This window comes from Onychostoma macrolepis, chromosome 03, assembly GCF_012432095.1.
Source record: "Onychostoma macrolepis isolate SWU-2019 chromosome 03, ASM1243209v1, whole genome shotgun sequence".
NCBI lineage: Eukaryota > Metazoa > Chordata > Actinopteri > Cypriniformes > Cyprinidae > Onychostoma > Onychostoma macrolepis.
The window spans coordinates 11,744,444-11,765,656 of record NC_081157.1 but is presented as its reverse complement, the minus strand read 5'-3'; the positions used below and the strand labels follow the sequence as shown (position 1 = coordinate 11,765,656).

The window sequence follows — 21,213 nt, the reverse complement described above, 5'->3', positions numbered from 1 at the left end:
AGATGTAAGTGCGGAGAAGGGGTGGCGGAGGGATACTGGAGAACTGTCAAGGAACAGAGGTGAGTCAGCTGTGTATATATACACACCTCTTATCCAGCAATGAATCTCATTCTGAGAAGTCATTTATTTTTACTTATATTAGTGTTACTGTGACAAACTTGTACACATTCAGTTGTTGAACTTTTCCCAATCTATAATGCCAGACTAAAATATGTAGAGTGCAACATTTTGAAATATGATAGGCAACCTTTCATTGCATCTAAATGTTGTAGGACTCGTCTGCATTTATTAAATTGATTTTTTATCAGATTTATTAAAGGGCATACTGACGCACATAATGTTTTTTATTTCATATTTTTTGACCGTGCATTTGTAACTTAAATAATTTTATTGACATTAGTAACTCTAATCAAATTACATAAATTTAAAATGTAGCGCATTACTGCGTTACCAGGAAAAGTAATTAGAATACAGTAAGGCAGAATACAGTAAGTTACTGTGTAAGGCGTTATACCAAACTCTGGTCATTTGTAATGTATACCTAAAACACTTTCTATAGAAGACTATACACAGTACAGTTTTCATTCATGTGATGTATACCAGTCAGATGATTCTTCACAAAAACACGATTTATGTCTTCGTGTGTAAAACCTTTTCAATTAGTCTGATATTCCATTCAGTAATTTGGTGCTGTTACTCTAAAAAATAGTGATAATTTCTAATAATGTTGATAATGTGTAGTTTCTTTCAATACACTGGGGTTGAGACACAATAAATGGAATAAACTGCTTTTTTGGGAAAATAGATATAATTTCAGAATCAGAAAGAGCATTATTGCCAAGGAATTTGTCTTGGTTAGGAGCTTCCAGTACAGAAAGTACATAGTCCAGACATACATAAAATTAAGGTAATAAAAAAAACACTAATATTAGAGAGAACAGACAATAAATTATAAATAACAATAGTAATAAAAATATATATAAAAAGGAAAATGTCCATAGACAGAACTGTGAATGTGCACGTGTGCTATTTACAGATGATGGTTTGATGAGTTATTTACAGATTTGCAGTACTGAGGTGTATTGTGTGTTGTTCAGAGCTTTCTGACCCTCCATAGACAGCAGTGCAACTGAAATGTTCCCAGGCCAAGAAACGAAGTAAGGAAATCAGGTTCGGAGGAAAGCACATGCATGCGTCATGGTACTCTCTTATAATGGCGGATGATCTAATTTTGAGAAGAAGTGTTGAATAAAGTCATTATTTTTGTTTTCTTGGCGCACTAAAAGTATTCTTGTAGCTTTGTAAAATTACGGTTGAACCACTGATGTCACATGGACTGTTTTACTGACGTCCTTACTTCGTTTCTGGGCCTGGGAACATTTCTGTTGCGTTGCAGTCTATGGACGATCAGAAAGCTCTCGGATTTCATCAAAAATATCTTCATTTGTGTTCTGAAGATGAATGAAGGTCTTAGGGGTTTATAATGACATGAGGGTGAGTAATTAATGACATTTTCATTTTTGGGTCAAGTATCCCTTTAATGTTACACATGACGTGGAGTCGACCATACTCTGTAAAATTCCTGAGTCCAAAATGTCTGAGTCCATGTTTAACCCGTTGTTAATAATTGGACTCAAGTTCAGACTTACCCCAACTCTAATGGTGCCACACGGCACCTTCTCAATATAGAAGCCTACTGAATATAAACCAGAGTCTCCTGGTCTTCACTTCTAAGCTTCCTACACATCACAACATTATTACATGATTCATGTCTGCGAAACTCCTTCCACACTGATGACATAAAACAGCTCTCTCTGTAACACTTTCTATGAAGCCCGTATTTATAATACATTATAAAAAACCTTATGTGTTACAAAATCTCAAGAATAATCATAACAATTATAATACATTATAGTACTTAAGTATTTGTGGTTATAACTTTTAAGAGTATGATTATTTATAACACACAATGAACACCATATTAAATCTACTTCATTTATAATGAGCTATATCATAGCTTGACATTGTTTATTTAAGATCTGCACAGTGCCTTACTACATCTCTTGAGTGCAATGTTTATATATATAAAATTAATTGTATTAGTTGACTTAGGTAGGGTAGGTAGAATGTTCACATACTTGCAAAGTATCCTCAGTATGTCTGTTGAGGAACCATCAAAATAAAGTGTTAGCATACAGTATATTCAGCAGACACACTATTAATACTCTAATGACTGCTAGTTGACATGTAGTTGCAGAGTTACTTATCAACAGCTGTCTAAAGTGTGCCATCAAAATAATAAAAAATAAATAAAAATGTTCAAAGCAAATGTATCATATTACACATTCATCTGATCTGATATCCGATCTTATGGCTGTTTGAGAATGTTTTTTTTATTATTATTATTATTATTACTTATAAGTGGTCTTTGTCTGCTTTAAGTAAAGTGACATAAGTAACGTGGCAAGATATGAGACTTATAATCCATTGTAACTATGAGAAATATAATCCATTGTAACTTAAGCGGATGGATTGTGTTCATTGTTATAAATCATCATACTCTTAAAAACTATAACCACAAATAAGTAACTATTATAATACATTAAAATGGTTCTTATGAATATTCATGAGATGATAACATATTATAAAGTTATTTATATTGCATTATGTATAATGTATTATAAATACGGGCTTCATAGAAAGTGTAATCTTTGTGTTGATCAAGTTTGTTTTGAAAATATGCCGTGTAATCTTCTCATGTGACTGTTACGGCTTGATTTTTGAGTAAATCTTTTTCCACACTGTTGGCAGGTGAAGGCACTCTCTCCAGTGTGAACTCTCATGTGGGCTTTAAGGCTTCCATGTAGATCGAAACTCTCTCCACACTGAGGGCATGTATAAAGCTTTTCTCTAGTGTGAATTGTCATGTGTTTGTTAAGGTTTCCTTTTTGGCTGAAACTTTTTCCACACTGATGGCACACATGACACTTTTCTTCAGTGTGAATTCTCATGTGTTCGTTAAGGAATCCTTTATGAATGAAGCTTTTTCCACACAGTTGGCAGATACAAGGACTCTCTCCAGGGTGAACGCTCATGTGGACTTTAAGGTTTACTTTTCGAGTAAAACTCTTTCCACACTGAAGACATGAGTATGGTTTCTCTCCAGTGTGAGCTCTCATGTGCATGTTAAGGGCTTCATATTGATTAAAACTCTTTCCACACTTAGGGCAGGTGTAAGGCTTCTCTCCAGTGTGAATTCGCATGTGCACTTTAAGTTTTCCTTTACGTGTGAATCTTTTTCCACACTGTTGGCAGGTGAAAAGCTTTCTTCCAGTGTGAATTCTCATGTGCACTTTAAGGTTTAATTTTTGATCGAAACCCTTTCCACACTCAGGGCAGATAAAAGGCTTCCCTTGAGTGTGAATTTTCATGTGGACTTTAAGGTTTACTTTTTGAGTAAAACTCTTTCCACACTGAAGACATGAGTATAGTTTCTCTCCAGTGTGAATTCTCATGTGCATGTTAAGGTTTCCAAGTTGATTAAAACTCTTTCCACACTTAGGGCAGGTGTAAGGCTTCTCTCCAGTGTGAATTCGCCTGTGCACTTTAAGGCTTCCTTCAGACGTGAAACTTTTTCCACACTCAGGGCAGATGGAAGGCTTGTCTCCAGTGTGAATTCTCATGTGGACTTTAAGATTTCCATGTTCATTGAAACTCTTTTCACAGTGAAAAGGGGTGAAATAACTTGTAGCTCCTGTTTTATGAGCTGTTTTCTGTGAGAAAGTCTCTTTAATCTGTGGCCAACTGAAAGATTCTTCTCCTGTTATAAAATCATGATGAGTCTCATATTGTTCTTTCGCTTCCGTTTCATTCGGTACTGTGCACTCCTCTTTCAGCGGCATGAGGTCTATGATGAAAAAAGGCAAATGTAAGTTAGCCCAGTTTAATAGCACAAAGAAAGAGACATCAAAACACGTGCCAACATGTAAGCTAGAAAGTATATCCACTAATCTATTAAAGGAAGCGCTTCAGTCATGGGGATTGTGAGAGGAGCGTCAAGTCTGCATCACTACTGATAATGCCACAAACAACATCAGAGCCCTGCGACTAAACGACTGGATGAGGTTACAGTGTTTTGGGCATTGTATTCATTTAGCCATCGGTAAGTGTGTAATTAAATTACATTTATAATAATAATAGTAATTAATCTCTGTCTTTAACTTTGTAACAAAACAATTTACGATAAGGTTTAATTTGTTAACAGTTATCTACTTTAAAGAACTAATAATGAACTATACTTCTACAGCATTTATTAATCTTTGATCATGTTAATTTTAACATTTACTAATACATTATTACTATCAAAAGTTGTATTTGTAAACATTAGTAAAATGCACTGTGAATTAACATCAACAAAGATGAATAAATACTGTAACAAATATACTGATACCCACTCCTTAGAAATTGCCTAGTTTCAAATCGGTCCTTTGTCTTTCGACACCAAAAGCACCAGCTCCGAACCAGGAAAAGTGGTTCATAAGTAGCAGGGCTCTAGATTCATTCTTCCCTCTGGTCGCTCTTTTGTAACTAACTTTCTCAGTTGGTCACAATTGTTTTCCCCCTACAACATGGGATTAATCAATGCATGCTAATTAACTTTTATCATAGTTTATAGTTATATGGTAACGAAAGTGTTCAACATTCAATGTTCTTTTTCATCGTTAGTTGTGATTTAAATTTTGTCCTCTTTTGATGCGTTATAACCCGGGCTTCGTGTGCTTTCGAATTTGCGATCTTGGTGTCACATTTTACAAGAAAAGATAATTGTCTGTTTTGCTTATATCTATACCTTCAAATATATTACTGACAAGATGGCGCCGCACACGGCAGCCATGACGCTTCGCTTTCCAGTTGTTTTAGTGTTTTTGTTAGTTTTTCCTTTTTTTTGTTTCTCAAAACACAATCAGTTTTACCAGAGAAGAAATGCTGAACATTCGGCAGAACACGCCACAAAATCTCCTACCAGTTTTCGACTATTCGGATGTTTTGCTGGACATAGTAGTCGACGGAGCGGCGGCGCTGATCAAACACATGATGCGCAGATGGGGGAAGCTTCCTCAGTGTGGATTTAGAATGGCGTTACCATCTGGCGAATCTCCGCTCTCTACCCAACAAAACGGATTAACTCCTCCTGCTCTCCCATACAAATAACTCTGCTGCTCTATGTTTCACGGAAACCTGACTGAATGACACCATTCCAGAGAGCATGTTACATCTGCCGAACTTTCAGCTGATCAGATCGGACCGCGACGCAGAATGAACTGCACGAAATCGCGCGGCTGCTGGACGTACTTTTACATCAATGAAAGGTGGTGTACAGATGTAACCGTTAAAGAAGATGTGCTGTTCCGATCTAGAAGGGCTCTTCATTAACTGTAGGCTTTTCTACTCACCGCGTGAGTTTTGCTCATTCATTCTCGTGTTTACATTTCACCGCAAGCCCACGTGAGCTCAGCGTTACAGAAACTCGCTGATCAAATCACAAACACAGAACAACAACACCCAGACTCTGTTTTAATCATCCTTGGGGACTTTAATCAAGCAAATCTCTCACGTGAACTGCCAAAATACAGACAGTATGTTACATGTCCCACCAAAGAAAGTAATATACTGGACCATTGTTACACCACAATAAAGAATGCATACCACTCTGTTCCACGGGCAGCTTTGGGGCTCTCTGATCACTGCCTGGTTCATCTTATACCAAACTACAAGCAAAAACTTAAATCTGCTAAACTTGTAGTAAAGACGAGACAGCAGATTTTACAAGCCTGTCTCGACCTTACTGATTGGAGTGTTTTTGAAGCTGCTGGCACCAATCTGGACAAGCTCACAGAGATTGCAACTTCATATATCAGTTACTGTGAGGATATATGCATTCCCACCAGGACTTATGTTACATTCAACAATCATAAGCCATGGTTTACAGCAAAACTCAGACACCTTCGTCAGGCCAAATAGGACACCTACAGAAATGGGGACAAAGTCTTGTACAATCAGGCCAGGAACACACTGAATAAGGAGATTAGAGTGGCTAAAAGGACCTATGCTAAAAAGCTGGAAGATCAGTTAACTTCCACACATGCAGTTATTTGGAAAATAATTTAAAAAAAAGAACATAATTTGAATGATTTTCCTTGAAACTAACTAGTAACTAGGCTCAGACTACTGAAATTTTGTTCAAAAGAAATATTGGCAAATTAAATACTAGGAAATGAATATAAAATAGGAATAAACGGAGCAATTCCAAGAGGGTCCTCGCACCTCGGTGCTCGGGCCCTAAATATAGACAGACAATTTACTACAGAAAACTACAGTTCAGTTCAATTAATAACAACAAAAACAATAAAATGCTCCAAGAACTGGAAACTTAAACAGGGTTCAGATACTGCAAAATGAAATTCCAGGACTTTAAGCACTACTTTTTGGTTTTCAAGTACTAAAATCAGAGATCTCACTAATCAAACATTCACGGAAAAAATCGGTAACGTCCCCTAAATGTTTAGGAATTAATACCAATTCTTCGTGCGCGAACGTCAGCTCCAGACAAAGTAAGTATCACGCGTTTGTTTTCCAAATTGCCCTTCTGAAAGAGCTTCTTGGCACTCTGTATTGCTAAAGCTATCATTGTCTCTGTGTATTTTCACTGATGCTGCCTTCAAGTGCTAGTTAAAAGTTGTATATGAAAGCAAGGTGAGTCGATCACTTGAAGTTGTCAAGCGCATAATCAGAAGTGGGACTTATAAAGGTTGTGATAGCATGAGACCAGCTATGTTGTTATTGTCAGGGCCTGAATTTCGTTTTTTAAACTGGGGGGGAATTCCCCCCTTACATGGGTCAAATGGGGGGGATTTAAAGATGGGGGGGGGATTGATAAATTGACACATCGGGGCTAAATTAATCGTCTTCATTTATTTATGTCAACAAATTTTAATGTATGGTTTTTAAAACAGCTTAATTTTTCATGCTCTCCTCCAAATTGACATTAGGAACTGTATTAAAACTATTTATGAATGCCTTTCAGAATCTGTGTATTTCATATATTCCAGTTCAATTACTTTGTTTTTTTTAAATTATTTTTTAAATTTTTATTTTATTTTATACAAAACACATCATGATCTCCTTCAAACTGACATTAAGAACTCAACTAATATATGTCACTTAATGTTTCATTATTTTGAGTTGCTTTCAGTTTTATGCCTTCTGAATGAAGGAATGTCTCAGCTTTCTAAGATATGGGCTAATTATTTTTTTCTAATTTTAATTTTAATTTTTATGGTATTTTTCTAACTTTATTAAAAGTATGTCATCTTTTTTGTTAAATTTTTAAAAATACATATTTATAAGCTTTTTACAATTTCTAATTAGGATAAGAATAATATGATAATCAATTTAATCAGTATTAACAAAATTAATTTGTACAGAGATGGAGCAGAAGAACACAAAAGTGGCTTGTAGGTGTATTTTCAGACGTTTAATGAGCCTCAGAGTTGGTATGAGTACAATTAAATTTATAAATTCATGTTGAGATTAATATTTTAAATATACAATTTGAATAGGTTATAGAAATATTACATTTGAATAACTGAAAGATACGTCAAAAATTAAACAAATTGCCAGCAGGTGGCGACAAGTCACTGGTTTGATCACTGAATCATTCATTAAATTGATTCGTTCGAACGGCTGATTCATTCAGGAATTATGGAAGTGACTGTCTTTATGAATGGGTAATTGAATCATTGACTCACTAGATTCTTTTAAAAACACAGGTTCATTCATAAAGGAGACGCCGCTGTGTTTGAATGGAGATGCGCAGCGGCTCAGCTGTGGCTATGATTCAAACTATTTTCATCGACGAAATAGAGCAAAATCAGGCAACAGTGTTATAGTCAGACAATGTAAGTTACTTAATATTAACTTCTTGTTTACTGAACTGTTGTATTAAATCAATATCACATTTACAAACTCCCTTAATCATTAAATCTGTCACTCTCCTTAGTTCATCGCGATCTCACAAAGTTCCATTATAATCAACGAAGCTCTCTACACTGCATAATGAATCTCTTATTTACATTGTGTCTACTTTGTTCGTTTATGAAAGGATTCATGAGATATGTCCGTTACATTACTCAACTCTGCAAATCTAAAATAAATATTTTTTCATAGTCGCACGCAGTAGTTTTCAGTCGCATTTGCGTGCGGCTCAGAATATAAGAGCGCGTCACACAGCCTTGTGTGAATAAGATCAGAGCGACGCAGGCCGCGGAGAGCACGCCGATGCTGCAGGACTCAGCCACAGTCAGAGAACACCGGTGCAGCGCTGTTTGTGGAATTAAATTCTAAATTATAGACGGACTGTTTGAACCGGTGATTTCTTTTTTCGCTGCTGTGAATGTATTTCATAATTTGATCTGAGATTAAGCAAATATTGTGCGGGAATTTCTCGCATTATAAAAGTTAAATTTGCGGGAATGGTTTAAATTATGCGCAATCCCCGCAATCCCGCGCCGAAATTCAAGCCCTGATTGTTATCCCACTGTGCTCCCCGTCTGTGTAATTCATAAACACGAATTTATTATGCACAGTATAATCAGATGACTTGACTTTGAAACAGAGTATGTTTTCTGTAAAGATAACAGGATTGTACTAATAGGGGAATGTTTATTTGCAAAGGCTAGCACTGCTAATGCTGGAGCTTGAGCTCTTGAAGCTCCGCCCTCTTCTCCAGGAGCAACAGCTCATTTGCATTAAAGCAACATACTCAAAATCAGCACGTTTGGGCTCATACCCTAAAAGTGGCCATTTTAACAAGCTATAAAAAAAATAAATTCTGTGGGGTATTTTGAGCTAAAACATCACATATACACTCCGGGGACATTAGAGACTTATTTTATATCTTGTAAAAAGGGGCATAATAGGTGCCCTTTAAAGGTTTTCAGTCAAGAGCAGTGAGTGATTTTTCTTGTTGCATTTTGTTGTTTTATTAATTAAAGTCCCCCTGTAATGAAAATCAAGTTTATGTTGTTTATTTGTCTATGTGCTGTTTTTAACTTACTTTTAGACAAACCATGTGCCAGTCCATTAATCAACACCATTGCGGAGTATTTTCTCCTTAAATCTGTAGATTCCCAATGGAAGTCCCAGAAATGCAGTTTGAAACCGCCCTCGGTTTGCTACGTCACAAAATTCAATAACCAATCACATCAAGAGATAGATTCCTAGCATAGAGATTGCATGCAAAATATACCAATTACCAGCACAAAACCAAAAATAAAATGGGCTAGAGCAAAAAAAAACCCCATGAAGCCATGGTTTAACGTGAATTTGGAACTGCAAACTTGAAAAATAACCCGCGGCAACAGTGTAAAAGTAGCCCAGAGTCAGAACCACCTCTCCCGCATTGGCGCCCGCTCTTCACTTGTGTATGCTTGCGGGCACGAATTAAGAATCCCAAATGGCTGCATTCAGTCTTCAAGGAACACTCCACTATTTTTTAAAATAATAGCAATTTCAGGTGCAATGATATTATGCAGCGCCTGAAAATAGTCCCCAGCTAGATAACTAGTTATGATATAGCTGGGGACTACTTTCAGGCGCTGTGTAATATCATTGCGCCTGCTGACCCATGGTACGGCAGCAAAGTTCCTTGATTATTACGGCGGAATGAGAGTATAGTTCCTAGCCATATCGGCCTAGAAAATGAGATTTTATAACTGCAGCCTATATTCCCCCGGATGCTGATGCCAAGCTTGCTATGAAAGAACTTCACGCAGCCATCAGTAAACAACAGACTGATCACCCGGAAGCGGCTTTTATTGTTGCAGGTGACTTTAATCACTCAAACTTAAAGTCAGTGCTACCCAAGTTTCACCAGCATGTTTCCTGTCACACCAGAGGAAACAAAACCTTAGACCATGTTTACACAAACATGGCTGGAGCTTACGTTGCGACACCCTCCCCACCTGGGACAGTCAGATCACCTTTCTTTGTTCCTCACCCCAAATATGCACCCCTCATCAACCGTGTGAAGCCATCAGTGAAGACCATCAGTGTGGCCTGCGGGGCAGATTCCACACTCCAGGAAAGGTTTCTACACACAGACTGGAGTATGTTTGCTTCTCAAGCCACCAGTGGCGCTCACACAGACATTGACTCTTACACCTCCTCTGTATTGGATCATATCAATATCACCATTGACAGTGTTACAACCCAGAAACAGATCACCACATATCCAAATCAGAAGCCTTGGATGAACAAGGAAGTGCGACTCCTGTTGAAGTCACGCAACACTGCCTTCAGATCAGGAGATGCACAAGCCTACAGCACATCCAGAGCAAACCTGAAGAGGGGCATCAAAAGGCCAAGCACTGCTACAAGCTAAAGATAGAGGGACACTTTTCCAACTCTGACCCTCGGCGCATGTGGCAGGGCATTCAGGCCATCAGTGACTACAAACCCACCCACTCCACCCCGCAGCCACTGATGTCAACTTCCTGAACGAGCTAAATTACTTTTATGCTCGCTTTGAAAGAGACAACAGAGAAACTGCCACCAAGCTCAATCCCTCAGATGACCACCCACCAATCATACTCTCCTCCACAGATGTCTGCAAGGAACTGAACCGGATCAGCGCGCACAAGGCTGCTGGACCAGACAACATCCCTGGTCGTGTTCTCAGGGCATGTGCGGAGCAGCTCGCTGGGGTTTTACAGACATTTTCAACCTGTCTCTTGCCCAAGCAGCCGTACCAACATGCTTTAAATGCACTTCCATTGTGCCAGTGCCAAAACACTCTAGTCCGAGGTGCCCTAATGACTACCGCCCTGTAGCACTCACACCCATCGTCATGAAGTGCTTTGAGCGGCTGGTCCTGGAACACCTAAAAGACTCTCTACCATCCACATTGGACTCACACCAGTTTGCCTACCGTAGCAATAGGAGCACAGAGGACGCAGTTTCCATGGCACTGCACTCTGTGCTCACTCACCTGGACAATAAGAACACTTATGCACGTATGCTGTTTGTTGACTTCAGCTCAGCATTCAACACTGTCATCCCAACCAAGTTAATAGCCAAACTTGGAGACCTGGGCATCAATACCTCAATGTGCAACTGGATTTTGGACTTCCTGACCAACAGACCCCAGAATGTTCGATCAGGATTCACCTGCTCCACATCCATCACACTTAACACTGGTGTACCACAGGGCTGTGTGCTAAGCCCGTTTCTCTACTCCCTCTTCACCTCCGACTGCAAGCCTGTGTATGGATCTAATTCCATCGTCAAGTTTGCAGACGACACCACGGTGATTGGCCTCATCAGTAACAACGATGAGACTGCCTATAGGGAGGAGATCCAGCACCTGGCCACATGGTGCACTGAAAATAACCTGCTCCTCAACACCACCAAAACGAAGGAGCTCATCGTGGACTTCAGGAAGGAGTCAAGAGGCACACGACACCATCCACATCAATGGAATGGCTGTTGAGCGTGTCTCCAGTTTCAAGTTCCTGGGGATCCACATCTCGGCGGACATGTTGTGGAAAACCAACACCTCCAGCCTGGTCAAGAAGGCTCACCAGCGCCTCTTCTTTCTGAGGACACTGAGGAAGAACCAGCTCTCCTCGGCTATCCTGGTGAACTTCTATCGCTGCGCAATAGAAAGCATCCTGACCAACTGTGTCACAGTATGGTATGGGAGCTGCTCTGTTGCGGAGCGCAAGGCACTGCAGCGGGTGGTGAAAACTGCCCAGCGCATCACAGGGACTCCACTACCTGCCATCGAACACATCCAGAGGAAACGCTGTCTGCATCGAGCTCGCAGCATCCTTAAGGACTCCTCTCACCCAGCCCACAGACTGTTTTCTCTCCTGCCCTCCGGCAGGCGTTTCAGGTGCCTCCGGACCAGGACCAGCAGATTAAAGAACAGTTTCTTCCCCAGAGCTGTCTCTTTACTGAACTCTAACCCCCGTTGATCCACTTCCTCATATATTGTTAACTCTTCTCTCCTACCACACATCGGCCTTATTTGCACTACTGAATGTAAATTTTTATTACAGTAACAACTGTTTACTTTTGTATCTTGCACTACCATACCTAAATTGGAATATGCTCATTTGCACTGCCGACTGTTGTTTACATTATCAATGTTTACATTAGCATTTTGCACCGTACGTCTAATTGTAATATGCAATCACTTCCACTGCACTTTTACACCTTGTTTATAGTAATAGCCATCTGTATATATATTATATTGATAGTACATATCACCTGTAAATTCTGTTTATAGTAATAGCCATCTGTATATTTATTCACTATACATATTCACCTGTAAATTCTGTTTATAGTAATAACCATCTTTCTATATATATTTATACATATATTCAGTACATATCCTTGTCCTGCACTTATTCAATCATTGTATATCCTGCACTTGCTGCTATTGCACTTCTGGTTAGACCTAAACTGCATTTCGTTGCCCTGTACCTGTACTTGTGTAATGACAATAAAGTTGAATCTAATCTAATCTAATTTTCAAGTTTTCATTTTCCGTCAGTCTTAGTACACGATGTAACTACAGAAGAGTCAAGTTTTAAATAGGAAAAATATCAAAACTCTCTGGTCATTTTAGAGCGAGGTGCTAACGGTCTAATCAGATTCAATGATCTATGCTAAGCTGCAGCTAATAGTGCTACCGCCCGACCCAGAGATTGGCTGAATGGATTCGAAAACGGTAAAACTCAACTGTTTAACAATTGGGGAGTTATAGTGGAGTGTTCCTTTAACGGCATTTTAGGACACATCATCGTCAAGTAACTTTAACAAATGTTACAGTATCCACTGCAGTTGTCCGCTAGTAAAAACAGTTTTATCAGTCATTATCCGTGGATCAGGAGGCCCTGGCTGGCTAATTTGCATATTTATAAATCAACGAATAGTAAATGAGGCAAGGGAGTAGTTACATTCAAACTATTTTTTTTCACAAGAAAAAACATTTAAATATGTAATTTTGATGATCAATAAAGATCGAAACATCGACTTTAACTCTTTCCCCGCCAGCGTTTTTAAAAAAAAGTTGCCAGTTTGTTTGGTACCAAACTTTATTTTTCATGATTTTCACCTAAATTTGACGGCCCTCAGAATATTTTCTGCTATGAATATAAGAACATATTATACATCAAAATAAAGAACCAAGCCTCTGCTTTTAAACAAACAAACAAAAAAAACTATTTTATTCTGTCTTCATGTGTTCATGTTTTATCACCATTTGAATGCAGATAGGTTTAATCAAAAATACAACATTTTGGACAAAAAACTGAGAAAAATGCATTTTTATCAAAGTAGTGCATTTTCAAGCAAAATACATTCAGATGTCATATTCTTTCACCTGTAAATAATTATATGAATAATTTAAATTGCATTCAATAAACAGAACAAACAGACACACACACACCCCCCTATTCAGATCGACGAATCGGTTACAACTACAGATGTTTCTGTGTCTGTAAATCTCTCTCACTGACTACTTCGTCCCGATCAGATTCAAAATGGTCAAAACATGATCTACATAGAAGGATCAGAGAAAATGTAGATCATATAGCCTATTTAAACTCATCCAGGACATGCGCTAGGGCTTTCCTTACCGTAATACACCTAGAACACGGATTACCATAAAAACTTGTCAATGGCGGGGAAGCGTCGTCTCTTAATTGACGAGATATCTCGTCAATGGTGGGGAAAGAGTTAATAAAGAAACGAAAATAAATATAACCACTTTAAAAACGAAACTGAGCTATTTTAATGGCTACAACAGCAGCTGTGTAATTGGAGAAGAGAGAAAGAAAAAAGGGTCAGACTAGGGCGTATGTTTGAGGTTCCACAGAGTTTGTTTGGTACCAAACTCAATTTGGTACTCCCAAGGCGGCTTATACGAACTAACGCGTTTTGGATGTGACTACGTTTAAAAAGACGTGTAAATAAATAATACATTTTTGTGATGATGCAACAATGTCCAGATTAGGCAAGTGACAATTATGTCAACTGTACCGAGACGCGAGCGAAAGTCTTGTATCGCAACGGCTCTTTAATGCGACGAGATGCGCCGATGTGAAGCCGTTTTAAGAGAAAGTCAAAGAGAGAAGACGCGGTACAGCTGAATCATTCACGCTGTTTCCAAATGATTGATTTGATCTGATATTCTGTGTGGATTTATTTATTCATCAAACCTACATGCTATAGGCTATTGAATAAATGTGTGAATATTCATAATTTTAAAGTCAAAAGCTGCAGGAATGAGTAAATCTATGCGATATAGCCTATGCGCAATCCCACACCAAAATTCAGGACCGGATTAAACAATTTTTATTACTACATTACTACAGAGTTTTGTGAAATAGATTTCCATGACTTTTCCAAAACTTTCTGGGTTTATTTATTTTTCCAAAACTTTTCCAGGCCTGTAAATTGCAGTTTTAAAATTCCATGACTTTTCCAGGTTTATCATGACCGTAAAGCTTTTCTTCAGAAATGTAATTAAGTAAAAGTACTAAAAGTTTGAAACTGTACTTCAGTAAAATACAAATCCCCCAGAGTAATAAGTACAGCAATTTAGTTACATTTCTCAAGTATTTTACACACTTGGACATGCTTCAAAAATATAATGCATTTTTCTGTAGAGCTTGGCATTTTAATAAGAATCGAATGAGAATGAAACCAACCTGTTTGTTCCTCAGCTTCGACTCTGAATGCTTCTTCAATCCTCACGTCTTCACTCTCCTCTTTAATGAACGCCATCTTTATAACAGCGTATAGATCTCAGCAGGAGTTTTTCTGTGTGTTTGGACAATCTGTCATGTTTAAGATCAGAATAATCAACAAAGAAAAATCAATCCAAACTAAATCTCAGAGTTGTGTCTCAATCAGCTCCCTAGTTCAGTAGTCTGCACACTGATAAGGGACTCAACTAGAGTTTTACAGTCTGAGCTGTTTCACCTGAAAGAAACTTGCACTGACTGATCTTAAAATATATCAATTCCTTTGTCTCAAGACGCACACCAGTAATGTTTTTTCTAAGACACTTTTATAAAAACTAGTTGAATGATTGAACTATGGCCTAATCCTTGCTTAAACTAAGCCCTGTCTGTGAAACCAGGCTATAATTAGACAAAAACACAAAAAAACTGGCACAACAAATTAATACAAAAACACAAATTACAGACATTTCATATTTACACTTACGCATTTATGTTTGCATTTGTATTGTAATGGTTTGTTGATCACATTTAATCGATTTAATCGAAACATTGCTGTGGATTTGTAAAAGTTGACCGGGGTAAAGTTGGTTTTATATTCGCACATTCACAACTTTCACACAGTTCAATAACTTTCTAATTATACAGGTGCTGGTCATATAATTAGAATATCATCAAAAAGTTGATTTATTTCACTAATTCCATTCAAAAAGTGAAACTTGTATATTATATTCATTCATTACACACAGACTGATATATTTCAAATGTTTATTTCTTTTAATTTTGATGATTAGAGCTTACAGCTCATGAAAGTCAAAAATCAGTATCTCAAAATATTAGAATATTACTTAAGACCAATACAAAGAAAGGATTTTTAGAAATCTTGGCCAACTGAAAAGTATGAAAATGAAAAGTATGAGCATGTACAGCACTCAATACTTAGTTGGGGCTCCTTTTGCCTGAATTACTGCAGCAATGCGGCGTGGCATGGAGTCGATCAGTCTGTGGCACTGCTCAGGTGTTATGAGAGCCCAGGTTGCTCTGATAGTGGCCTTCAGCTCTTCTGCATTGTTGGGTCTGGTGTCTCTCATCTTCCTCTTGACAATACCCTATAGATTCTCTATGGGGTTCAGGTCAGGCGAGTTTGCTGGTCAATCAAGCACAGTAACACTATGGTCATTGAACCAGCTTTTGGTACCTTTGGCAGTGTGGGCAGGTGCCAAGTCCTGCTGGAAAATGAAATCAGCATCTCCATAAAGCTTGTCAACAGAAGGAAGCATGAAGTGCTCTAAAATTTCCTGGTAGATGGCTGCGTTGACTGTGGACATCAGAATACACAGTGGACCAACACCAGCAGATGACATGGCAGCCCAAACCATCACTGACTGTGGAAACTTCACACTGGACTTCAAGCAACATGGATTCTGTGCCTCTCCACTCTTCCTTCAGACTCTGGGACCTTGATTTCCAAATGAAATGTAAAATTTACTTTCATCTGAAAAGAGGACTTTGGACCACTGAGCAACAGTCCAGTTCTTTTTCTCCACAGCCCAGGTAAGATGCTTCTGACGTTGTCTCTGGTTCAGAAGTGGCTTGGTAGCCCTTTTCCTGAAGACGTCCGAGCGTGGTGACTCTTGATGCACTGACTCCAGCTTCAGTTCTCTCCTTGTGAAGCTCTCACAAGTGTTTGAATCGGCTTTGCTTGACTGTATTCTCAAGCTTGCGGTCATCCCTGTTGCTTGTGCACCTTTTCCTACCCAAATTCTTCCTTCCAGTCAACTTTGCATTTAACATGCTTTGATATAGCACTCTGTAAACAGCCACACCTTTCAGTAATGACCCTCTGTGACTTAACCTCTTTGTGGAGGGTGTCGATGTTCATCTTCTGGATCATTGCCAAGTCAGCAGTCTTCCCCATTATTGTGGTTTCAAAGAACAAGAGATACCCAGAATTTATACTGTAGGGATTTTATTCATTTATTCAAACTCAAATGTAAATATTCTAATATTTTGAGATACTGATTTTTGACTTTCATGAGCTGTAAGCTCTAATCATCAAAATTAAAAGAAATAAACATTTGAAATATATCAGTCTGTGTAATGAATGAATATAATATACAAGTTTCACTTTTTGAATGGAATTAGTGAAATAAATCAACTTTTTGATGATATTCTAATTATATGACCAGCACCTGTATGTGCAATAAAGTTATTTTTTGAAAATTCTATTACATAATTTTCACAATCTATCGAAATGGGCAAGTATTGTTTTAATGTCATATTTATTTGCGAATGTCTGCTGAATGTTCAATGTAGTGTAGTAAGCAAGATAGGGAACGTCTAAAAATTTCAAAATTTTTACTATTGTGTGCAAATAGACAACTACATTTTGGCCAACTACAGATGTAACCGCAAATATCACTCACATTTTGCCTTCTAATGCTCCTTTAGCAACAATAAAAGTTGCAATATAATGCTGGCGTTTGAAAAGATGTTTAGGAAATTACAAATGTGACCCTGGACGACAAAACCAGTCTTAAGTGTCAATTTTTTGAAAATGAGATTTATAAATCACCTGAAAGCTGAATAAATAAGCTTTCCGTTGATGTATGGTTTGTTAGGATCAGACAATATTTGGCCGAGATACAACTATTTGAAGATCTGGAATCTGAGGGTGCAAAAAAAATCAAAATATTGAGAAAACCGCCCATAAATTTGTCCAAATGAAGTTTTTAGTAATGCATATTACTAATCAAAAATTAAGTTTTGATACATTTACGGTAAGAAATTTACAAAATATATTCATGGATCATGATCTTTACTTAATATCTTAATGATTTTTGGCATAAAAGAAAAATCTGCAATTTTGACCTAAACAATGTATTTTTGGCTATTTCTATAAATATACCCCAGCGACTTAAGACTGGTTTTGTGGTCTAGGGTCACAAATAATGAACATGTACATGAACCAGGGCTTGACATTAAGCATTCTCATGTGGTTGTCCTTCGGACAAGTAAATTTGTCATTTACTTGTCCGAGTATAAAAGTTACTTGCCTGGAGAGAAAAAATTAAGTTAAATTGAGTTATAAATATAATTATTTATTGTAGTTATACAAAACACATTTAGTTTATTTAGATTTTTCTTTTAAATGAAATAATGAACAAAATAAAGTGTGATAATACTATTATATTTGAAAATAAAAAGTTAGAATTAAATACAAATACAATTATTTTATAGTAAACTTAAAAATAAAATGCTAATATTTACTTATTTATATATATATATATATATAAAATTCTCATCATTTTCAAACTTAAATTTAAAAAGTTTTAATTAGTTAAATTTAATCAGTCAGTTAGTATAATAAGACATTTGGGCTGTTACCAAACAAATGAAATCAGTATCAACAAAATTCATCTTTGCGATGCAGAGGAAACAGAAGCTGCATCTGAAGTGGAATAGATATATTTACCCACTGTTTAATGCAGCTCTGAGGGACATGGAATGCTTTAACCTGCAGTTACAAATGAATAAATAATGTTTTGATACATAAAATGTTGAATACTGATATTTGAAATTATTATTATTTTTTTTAAATACTGTAAATGTGAAATTAAAACCACCAGTAGGTGGCATCAAGTCACTGTTAATAAGTGAGTCATTGCGACTGAACCGAATCATTTAAACGGTTGATTCATTCAGGCACGAAACACCGTCATGTTGCTCAGAGACGCAAAACAGCGCTGTGGCTGTGTTTGGAGTTATTTTTGTTGGTGAATAGAGCAAAAACAGGCAATATGGTCTCTAAAACGTAAGTCTCTTAATGTTAACTTCTTGTTTATTGAACTGTTATCACATTTGTAATCATGATGATTTTAGAAGCAAAAACAACCAACAAAAAAAACGGCGATCGATCTTCGTGTGATATTAACTATATGAAATTATATAAATGCATACATTTTCCTCCCCCATGTCTTGAATTTTCTGATCATTCTTCATGCATTGTAATTGTAATACTGAATCATGCAGTGAAAGAATGCACGTGAGCTAGTCTAACCTAGACGACTTTACGTAATTATGCGTGCACTCTTTATTTGATTCTTGCAATATACTCGTTAAAACAACAATTACGAAATTATCGCAAACGATATATAATCGCACACCCCTATAACAAAGGCTATATCACAAATAAAGGCAGTTATTATTGTTTTTGGTATTGACTTTAAGTTACTTGTCCGATTGGGCAAGTAAATTTCTCTTTCACTTGCCCGTCCAAAACATTCACTTGTCCCGGACAAGCGTTAATGTCGAGCCCTGTGAACTGTAATTTGGTAACAATACAGAGAACTGGAAAATCAAGTGTAATCTCCTGAGCATAGTTAAGCACATAATTTTACAACTGTATGTATGTATTTATTTGCCTCAAAATGAACAAGACTTGTGTTGGTGGCTTGCTTTTAACAATGACATATGATTTATTTCAATAGGTTTTGAATGCATGGCTCGACTGCTTCAAAGCAAGTTAGAACATCTTGTCTGGACCCTACAGAACATACTACAGCCCATGTCTTGCTGTTTTATTCACCTCTGTTTTTCTGGTTTTAAGTGTGATAAAGACTGATTGATGTTCACAGTCCTGAGAAATATCACTGTGCATGGCACTGAATCCATCAGATGATTGACAAGTACTCAGAAAGCATGACAGCAAACAGGATGTTTATTTGGGGTATTTAGGGTGAAGACTTCAAGAAGTAATGGCAAAACTGTCTTCAAGATAGTTTATAAATAAATTGTGCTTCATATGTATGCATTTGGTATTGTTTCAATTTTTTCTATGACACATCATCCAGTTCAATAAGTTTTGAAAGGAGGGACCCAGTGCTATAGTGCAAGTTTTATAATTAGTTTTTTTACCCTTTAGAACATTGTTCTACAATAGTATGCTCTGTATGTTTAATTTCTACCAACGTTGTATTCAATGCCTTCCAGTTCAATAACTTTACAAAGGAGAAAACTGTGTTTTTATAACTGTAAAAGTAGTGCAGGGTATAGTTTCTACTCTATTTGCTGACTTTGACAACCTCATATGAAGTTCTTCTCTGTTACTGAACTACCATCAAAGTATTCTTGATTCATTCTCATTATTAATGAGCAAAAAATAGAATAATGTTACGTCTCTGACTGTGAGAAAGTCACCATGTTTGGAAAAGTTGACTTGGAGTGCTTAAACCTTGAGGGAATTTTATTTTTATTTGTTTGTGTGTGTGTGTCTGTGTGTGTGTGTGTGTGTGTAGTTTTGATACAATACTCCCTGTTGAAGAACTTTGCGCTAAATGTATTTTCATTAGTGTATTTGTGCATCTACAGCTGAATATGTTTTATAATCAATTGAGAAAAACTATTGATTTGATGTAAATATCTACTTTTAATAAACACTTTTCTGGAAAAAAAAATGCTGTATGAATGCGATAATAGTGAAGATTGCCTTTGCTGGAAAACACCTGCCACCTTATGGGGTTTTTCGACCTGTTACAACAGTTATGTGTCTGAGCAAGCAAATTAATACATATATCATTGTAACATAGAAGACCAAGATGATAAACGCTCCTGACACACCACTACAGTTAGAATTAATAACTGAAAAACTATAATTAGTATATTACAAAATACATTTACTATTGTTTAAAATGTTGTTAAACTATTTTTTTCCCCCCCAACTATTTAAAATCCGAATATTTGAATATAAAACCAACTTTACCGCGGTGTAAAAGTTGTCATTATTACACGCGTTTGTATTTACACGGTTTTATCCAGAATCAAGCGATTATAAACAGATAATCATTTTGGGAAGTTTCTGTTTTCTCCATCAATATTTGTCAATGACTGAATTCGTGATTCATGAGCTTTACTCGCTCAAAATAACGTGCATATAACCGACAGATAAAGCGCTACAATGTTACAATCAATGTCAATGAATTAACTTTACATCGCTTGTAAAAACTATAAGACTCGCTGTAAATGTTTAAAAATACAAACCTTTCTTCAGCCGAATCACAACAGATGCAGGAGAGCGGCGCAGACTTATGACGTCACAGCGCCCTACCAAAATAAAAGTCCTGTTCAAGAGTTGTTCAGTATTTGATGAGTTATTCATACTAAGACTGATGGAGGAGTTAATGTCCAAGCACAACAGCTGCCCTTCTGACATTTTCCTCAACATCAACAGTCTGTTAAGGGCCATTATATAGACTTTCCCGGATCAAGACACGCATGAGATCGTCAATGTTGACAGGACGCTTTAACAACTTGACACTTTTGTCTGATTTCTCTACTAATTATTCGCTCTCTTTGCTTTGGCTTCAGGTTGTGGACTTTACCTTGCATTGCATTGCATTGCTGA

At 37.1% G+C, this 21,213-nt stretch overlaps 1 protein-coding gene across 2 annotated transcripts; it reads right to left on the bottom strand.

Moving 5' to 3' along the window:
• Positions 1–326: 326 nt before the first annotated feature.
• Positions 327–20,910, bottom strand: LOC131536693 (gastrula zinc finger protein XlCGF57.1-like). 2 transcript variants are annotated; one of them, XM_058769734.1, is made up of 3 exons: positions 20,850–20,910; positions 14,778–14,906; positions 327–3,907 (listed from the first exon to the last, which is right to left on the bottom strand). In XM_058769734.1, exons 2-3 carry the CDS (start codon positions 14,851–14,853, stop codon positions 2,721–2,723), a joined length of 1,263 nt encoding a protein of 420 aa, XP_058625717.1. In that variant the 5' UTR covers positions 14,854–14,906; positions 20,850–20,910; the 3' UTR covers positions 327–2,720. The 2 variants fall into 2 exon arrangements, with proteins under 2 accessions (XP_058625717.1, XP_058625718.1); XM_058769735.1 differs by having other exon boundaries at positions 14,778–14,889; positions 20,850–20,901.
• Positions 20,911–21,213: the final 303 nt, after the last annotated feature.